The 7906-nt window shown below is 43.3% G+C and overlaps 1 protein-coding gene across 1 annotated transcript; it reads right to left on the reverse strand.

The window, feature by feature from the left end:
- Positions 1–2734: 2734 nt before the first annotated feature.
- On the reverse strand, positions 2735–7906 carry LOC125373194 (hepatitis A virus cellular receptor 1-like). Its single transcript, XM_048384155.1, has 5 exons — positions 7822–7906; positions 6319–6408; positions 5639–6040; positions 4274–4612; positions 2735–3955 (listed from the first exon to the last, which is right to left on the reverse strand). The coding sequence occupies exons 2-5, from the start codon at positions 6371–6373 to the stop codon at positions 2961–2963; spliced, it is 1791 nt and encodes a 596-aa protein (XP_048240112.1). The 5' UTR covers positions 6374–6408; positions 7822–7906; the 3' UTR covers positions 2735–2960.

Genomic DNA, 7906 nt, shown 5'->3' on the forward strand with positions numbered 1-7906 from the left:
ACTGGGTTGGCCATGCGCCGTTAAACCATTTGCCCTGCATGTAGGACTGTAGGCACCACCCGCTGCGTCTGAAAACAGCTGGAGGAAATCGCTGTCTACCCATAGTTGGTCCTGAAACACTGAAATGCCGTTAAAACTCATAAGAAATGTTAACCACATTTGTAGGTCTTCCTTGACCCAGCTGGTAATCCTAATGTGGTGAAATGGTTGCTTACCTTTGCTAAGCAGATCGATTAGCCTTCGGCTGAATGCCCTTGCCATTGGTAAAGCCCTGCACATAAAGTTAAACTTGCCTATGAGGGACTGAAGAGCCCTGTTTGTGACCTTGATGTTACCTGTTGACAGGATGTCTTGGATTTCCCTTGTCGCCTCCTTGATCTTAGACTCTGGGATTCTGATCTGCTTGCATTGGTGTCGATTTCCAGCCCTGAGAATTTCAGTTTAGTCGTGGGGCCCACCGTCTTGTCGTGCACAATAGGGACCCCAAACTGTTCTAGTGTATTCCGTTGAGGTTGTCTGAGCAGTGGCTGGTGCCTGCTGTGCCCCCCGTTAGGAAGTCATCCAGGTAATGCATGATCTGACACGTTGGAAGATGTGATTGCATGCACCATTGCAAGAAGGTACTAGACGTTTCAAATATGGCGCAAGATATGGAGCAGCCAAATGATAAGCATTTATCAAGATAGAACTCACCTTCGAATCTGATGCCTAGCAGCTCGAAATCGGATGGGTGGACTGGTATAATTCTAAAGGCCGACTAAATGTCGAATTTTGCTAGTAGTTCTCTTTCCAAGTTGTTGAACCATATGAGTAGCTTAATCAAATCTGGCATACACAACGGAGCAGGCCTCTGTGTCTATGAAGTCGTTTATAGATTTACCCCTGGGATAGGATAGATGGTGAATTAGGCGGAATTCCTCCGCATTCTTACCCAGATGCTGGCCATAGCCTGGCTGCTTCTTGGGCACCAGGCCTATTGGGGATATTTGGAGGTTGTCCAGGGGGGTGTCCTTGAAGGGGCCCGCCATCCTGCAAAGGTCGACTTCCTTTTGTTTGACGTAGCCTGCCGTGTCTTGGTGCGTGGCTGATCGCAAGTTTCGTGCCAGGCGACCAGTGCGGCTTCCCTGGAACTCGAGCTTAAAACCAAAGCTAAGACCTACCCATAAATAATTTGCATCTCTGTAAATGACCTTAGCATATTGGTGTAACCAGGTGCCATTTCATTGAGATCCACGGGGGAAGGGGCCATTGAATTTACCTGCCTTGACGGCTGGTTTTCTGTGAGGGAAAGGCTGATTGGGCTTGTATGGGGTCGGTTGGACCCCATTCCCTCGAAAGCAGGTTTAGGGATGTGGGAATGTTTGCCACACTTACCGCATTTGTGAGTGTACTTACAGTTGACCCTGCTACAGCCAAATTTATTGAAATCCCAGCATACCTGACTGGCGATGTCCCCCTGTACGCGTGTCATTGCGCCCCGTCCGCCTGCCTCTGGTTGTCGTACCGGCTGTGTGACCATGTACTTCAGCCACAACTCCCCGTCAATGTTGTCTCAGCGTCGTGAGGGGTCCCTTGACATTCTGTGTCGGAATTGTTGGTCGTAGGTTGCTGCTTTATTGGTTTAAAATTGATCTTACCTGAGGAATCGTACGCCATGGTAATCGTACCATCCTCGTGACTTTCCTCGGTGTTTGGTAGGATAGGACAAACTCGCCACGCCAGATTTTTTCCCCTCACCTGTTTGACGTGTGCGTCTATTCCATCCGCACGGAAGGATAGGGAATCCCCGTATCCTGCATTCTGATTGGCTGGCCAAGCCGCGTCACCGTCGGCCTCGTTGTGAGCATCGGGGATTCTCCCTATGTTGGGCGAAATGGCGGGAGAACTAAAACCAAGCCCTACCTGTTGGTTTGCGCTCACCGGGCCGGGCGCTGAATGTTCCAGCAACTGGAGGTTTTTTTTCCAGTTGCTCGTTTAGCTGGGTAGCCGATTTGGCAGCCTGCGCGGCATTTACGAGCTGTGCCGATTGCACGTTAATTGTGTTGCCACCTTCGATATTTCCGTAATTGGAAGACTCACCATCAGCTGTTGCCTCCTGTACAATGTGTACTCCCGGGGTTTGTCTTCTGGTTGTCCTGGCCTGCTTGGCTCCCCTCACAAGCTTGTGGTTGACGGCTGATCTTCTCTTGGGAGGCATCACTGAAGGTCGAGGTGGTGAGTTGGTATTCCACAAGTGTAAAAATGTCACGAGGATGAAGTTCGGGAGTAGAACGAAATAAATTCGATACGGCGAGTGCTGAAATAGGTGGTATTCAAAGCGTAATCGGCAAAACGGTCGCGATTGTGTAAATGCGATACGGCGAGTGTTGAAATAGATGTTATTCAAAGCATAATCGGCGTAACGGTCGCGATTGCGTACCAAGGAAACTTACAAAGCGAAAGCGATTAGATACAGCGAAACACGCGTGTACTTGAAGAGAGACGGTGCGCGAATGATGGACTATAACAAAGGCGGGAGGATGCTTGCGCGGGAATATCCCCTGGCACGGTGCAGGGTGGTGACCCGGGGGTGATTGAGTTACAAGTGGTGATTGGGTTACGGGCGTAATTAGCCAATGGTTTGGATACGCGCGATAAAGTCATTTAGTAGTTAGTACTAAATGTAATTTTAGTTCACATATTACATTTAGAAGGTTAATCGTGATGATGTAACAGTAACCATGTTATTATCAGGTAAACTATTAATACTATTTATCTCATACGTTGAGATTCCGTTCAAAGAATTATCCTCATTGTATATGGTAGTTAATTTGTAGTGAGCACACTACTCATTCACGTTTATTTCATCCAAGTTATAAACAGACGCCGTGATCTATTCTGGCTTTAAATCTTGTATCCCTTAATTACTCATATACTAAAGGTATCAGATCTTTAGCAAATAGGTAGATGTATGATAGATCCTATTTACGTATAACAGCCGGTGTTGTCGTTGCTGCTGCTGCCGCTGCCGCTGTTCCCGCTGTTGCCCCAACTGTTGTTGATTTGGTCGTTGTCACTGTTCCGGTTCTCACTTGTATTGCGCTGATAGTTGGCATGTCTGATGTATCTGGGATAGTTGGCGTGTCTGATGTATCTGGGATAGTTGGCATGTCAGGTGTATCTGGGATAGTTGGCATGTCTGATGTATCTGCGATAGTTGGCATGTCTGGTGTGTCTGGGATAGTTGGCATGTCTGATGTATCTGGGATAGTTGGCATGTCTGATGTATCTGGGATAGTTGGCATGTCTGATGTGTCTGGGATAGTTGGCATGTCTGATGTATCTGGGATAGTTGGCATATCTGATGTATCTGGGATAGTTGGCATGTCTGATGTATCTGGGATAGTTGGCATGTCTGATCTATCTGGGATAGTTGGCATGTCTGATGTATCTGGGATAGTTGGCATGTCTGATGTGTCTGGGATAGTTGGCATGTCTGATGTATCTGGGATAGTTGGCATGTCTGATGTATCTGGGATAGTTGGCATGTCTGATGTATCTTGGATAGTTGGCATGTCTGATCTATCTGGGATAGTTGGCATGTCTGATGTATTTGGGATAGTTGGCATGTCTGATGTATCTGGGATAGTTGGCATGTCTGATGTATCTGGGATAGTTGGCATGTCTGATGTATCTGGGATAGTTGGCATGTCTGATGTGTCTGGGATAGTTGGCATGTCTGGTGTATCTGGGATAGTTGGCATGTCTGATGTATTTGGGATAGTTGGCATGTCTGATGTGTCTGGGATAGTTGGCATGTCTGGTGTATCTGGGATAGTTGGCATGTCTGATGTATTTGGGATAGTTGGCCTCACGGATGGGACAGAAGGGGTCGTCGTCATCTTAGGACAATGTTGTGTAACGGTTGTTGGAACTTTGGGTCCACATGCCACAGTCACAAGTCCTCCATGAGAAGCTGTTAAATTACAAAAATACGTGTGCTTTGTAAGTTTTAGTCAATGTTCGAAGTTAATACTGTAATAGGGTACAGGTAGATACTTTTGTATGTTCTGTGTTTCTTGTAACACTGACGTATTTCAAGTTATCACGATCGCTCACACCACCTATCAACATGAAAATTAGAAATTATATCATGTGAACAATTACATACCCAGAACAGAACATAGCATACTATTGTTAAGCATGTAATGATACATTCAGAGTAAATGCAAACAGTTCATAATTGAGACTAAGACCAGTTGTTACTCCCAATTACACGACGAAAGGAAATTACCTTTCACACGAATCCACAACATTTCTGAAGCACTTGTCACAAAGTTTGCAGTCATGTTCAGGGAGATTCCTATCTTGTTGCTTTTGCTTTGAAATAATGTGTTGCTGGTAGTGTTGTCTTGACAGTTGAAAGCGATGGAAGTGCGGCCTTCCTCAGACATGACGAGGTTGCAAGAAGATGTGCTCACAGTGTTCCCAACAAGGGTAACTGTGATACTTGACTGACATGTGTAAGCAACACAGTAAGAGTTTTTAACTGATTGCGCTGCTTGGTCGTGGAGTAAGAAAATCTGTGAGTCGTTTAGAGTGGAATCCCCCGTGAAATGCAAAATTTGTTTCTCTGAAAATGATACATAACTCATTTGTACAGTTTTATATACTACCATGCGTTTAGTACATTCATTGACGTGACGATTTAATTATACTCTGTTTTTTTTTGTACAAAAGATTCATCAACTTTGTTGAGGTCTCCATTAAACATAACATATGTCACGTGAAACGGTGTAGGGGATTGGAAAAGGAATTCTGGACATCAGAAATATGGAATCATTGTACTATGACAATGTCGATGATGATGAAAGTCTTAGCTAGCTGCGGCTTTTAACCATGTGCTAGACATACAATTCAATTTCCACACAATTTCCGCTGTTCCATATAACAGTTCGCAATAAGAAACAATTCATCATTGACCTCTTTGTAATTATGGTCTGCTTAGATATCCTCACTTAGATAACATCTTCAATAAAAACTTGATCTCATCTCTGGTCTTTGATGAGTTCTGTTTAGGTCTTAAATATACATGTGTGACTTGGTGTCTGAAACCCGATCATTATAGACGTGAATTAAATTATAAAATGTGATCACACGATATTGACTTTTCCAGTGGACACGGGGCAGCTGTCATGGCCAGAACATTGAAATTCATATGGACTCAATTTGGCCCCATTTCTGTGACGGTCATATGTATTAACGCACATGAAGTAAAAGTAAGTCTTTGGACGAGCATTCTCGTGTGCGGTGTCAGGATCTGCAAGAAACAGCTACAAGAACGTAACAATCACTGGGAGGTAATCAAACACATGAACACGGTCGTGAGGTATCAACTAGATATCAATGCTGACATGTCATACGTACTTTGTTTTGTAACTATTGTTCAATAGAAACACTAAACATTAAAATATGTGTCCACTTTCCTTCACCTACTGCAGCGGACAGCGAGGCTGGTCGTTTCCTTGCCTTGTAGCCTGTCGAACTTGCCTCGGCAAGGGATTAGGTTGTGCCACAAAGCGCACATTGATTATGATTTTAATCATGTACTGATCATGAGTATACTCCTGAACGGAACAATCTAGGTAACTGTACTTACCCTCTACACACTCATATTCAAAAGCAACGTAATCCGCTAAGTCACCGTCTTGTAGATTCGTGTCGTGTACAACGCCAGGATTGCGTAACTCACACCGAGCTTGTCCTATGCATTGTGTCACAAACTCCTTGTACATTATGTTATGTTGAGAAAACTTGTATGCTTCAGCTGGAAGATGATACGTCTCACCTGTGTCTCCATCCTTCATGTGACAACATTGTATGTATTCATCGTGTCTTAGCGAAGGCGAATGAATCTTACTGGAACACGCTTGGTTTTGAAGGCGGCCGATTGTGAACGTTTTCGGATACATCTTTTCATGAGTGGCATCACATTGTGGATCGGTGATGAGCATCTTGTTATAACATACTACCTTTATAGGCATTTCAGTCCCGACGATATCTGTATTGTGGAAGAAGAAATAAGCTGAGCATAACATATTATCTTGAAACGCAATCGTTTTTAATTATATGTTTAATTTATTTTGATGATAATAATGATTAAGCACATGTACATGTTCCCTCGAATTCAGAGACTGACTTCACAATGTTTTCTAGTCTGTGTAGATTTTGGTATGTGCTGCATCAAACAGAAAACAGAAGGATATAACAAGAGAGCGAACACATCACTACTTATCCCCTTCTATGTATGTACTTGTTGAGTTGAGTGTTCATACTTACAGACGACGTGGAGGGTGAAGGAATAAAGGAGCCACAGCCACGTCTTTGACACCATCTTTATTCCGTATGATCCTCCCGCTGCAATGGCACCTGGAGCGTGGACATGATACCTTAAGAATCTATGCAATTTCTTCATATGTGGGGGCACGGGTGGTCCTGTCGTCTAAGGCTCGCGATTCGCTGTGCAGAGTTGCGTCCCTTCGGATCGCCTGAAACCTATGATTGTTCGAATCCCAGTTCGCCCCGATTATGTTACTAGATTTGTCAGCACCATACCCGTGCTCGTGGGTTTCACCGAAGTGGTAAACGTCTGATACCTGCATCACTTCGGGCTTTCCTCCCACATTAAGCTGACACCCCGTGATAGAACTGGCATACTGTTAAAAGCGGAGTTAAACCCAACTTACTCACTACTCACTCACATTGTGTAATCTTTCCGGTGTTGTTTGTTGTGATTTGTGTTATCGTCATTGTTTCCGATGGACGATATGGGCGTCCCTTTTCAAGTTTGCAAGATAAAGAGACGTTAAAGTATACTGTAAGTGCAAATAAAATATATTTAGTTGAGAGATCAACATTATATGCTTTAGATTTGCGGGTGACATTCAATCTTAGATATACTGACATCAATTACACATGGATATCACACGAACATCTGGCAAAAATAAAGCTTTTAAAATCGTTCCTACATATTTTATCGGTAATGTTCTATCCCTACATACGTTCCAACAGCTGCGAGACCTGACAATGTATGATTACATATTCCGTAGGGATTCCGGGATAGATGAGATCTCCCGAAACCTATATGTGTCGTTAGAGGCGACATCGGTGGTTTGGTTGATTGCTTGTATCCTGCCCCTAAGACGTGGCACGACGCTCACAGTATCAGTCACTGGCCATGCATTGCCTTGTCAAGATTCGATTATCTATATCTCACCGTCACATCAATGTGTGCGGCGTTTAACAACAAAAGTATACACTTTAATTTCACACCAATCCTCCTTATAAGGAGTTGCAGAAATAAATCAACGAGCTGTTATATGATATTCATGTCACCTTGTCAAGTCAAGTTTTCCGAATTCGGGAATACGAAGTGATCAGTCCATAACCCATCAAATAAAAGTCATATAGTTTTCTATATGTTTTTGTCATCAACACTGACGTTGTCAGTGGTAACATCTAGTTTTGACTAACAAATCAAATTGTTAAACATTTATCAACGTCAGTATGCTCACGTAGAGAGTGGCGCTTAAAAGTCAATCTATTTATATACATACAAAGACGGTTATTATTAATATTGATAATCTACGACATAACCAGCAATGAGACCAATTATCAAACTAATTATTACATAAGACCATGCTATTAAAACAACAACCTAAAACATTATGAGTATTCAAATTCCTTATAATAATAACAAAGCAGCGCGCACATCTTTAGAGGAGGTTCGTATACAATCATTATTAAATAGTCGTTATGTGATACAAGTTTCCAAGTACCTACCATGCAGTCCAAAGGCTCCGTAAAGGTCTTCTTAGTACAGACCACAGGCCCTTTGTATAATTATCTGCATTTTAGTGAGTGCTAC

This window comes from Haliotis rufescens, unplaced genomic scaffold, assembly GCF_023055435.1.
Source record: "Haliotis rufescens isolate VD_foot unplaced genomic scaffold, xgHalRufe1.0.p SCAF_5, whole genome shotgun sequence".
NCBI lineage: Eukaryota > Metazoa > Mollusca > Gastropoda > Lepetellida > Haliotidae > Haliotis > Haliotis rufescens.

Excerpts from the sequence above, each read along its gene's own strand:
- LOC125373194 (XM_048384155.1), bottom strand. The coding sequence starts at position 6,373 with ATGGTGTCAAAGACGTGGCTGTGGCTCCTTTATTCCTTCACCCTCCAC. Across the intron at positions 6,041-6,318 it reads CTTCACCCTCCACGTCGTCT|ATATCGTCGGGACTGAAATG; the intron begins GTAAGTATGAAC and ends TCCACAATACAG. Across the intron at positions 3,956-4,273 it reads GTTGTGGATTCGTGTGAAAG|CTTCTCATGGAGGACTTGTG; the intron begins GTAATTTCCTTT and ends GTAATTTAACAG.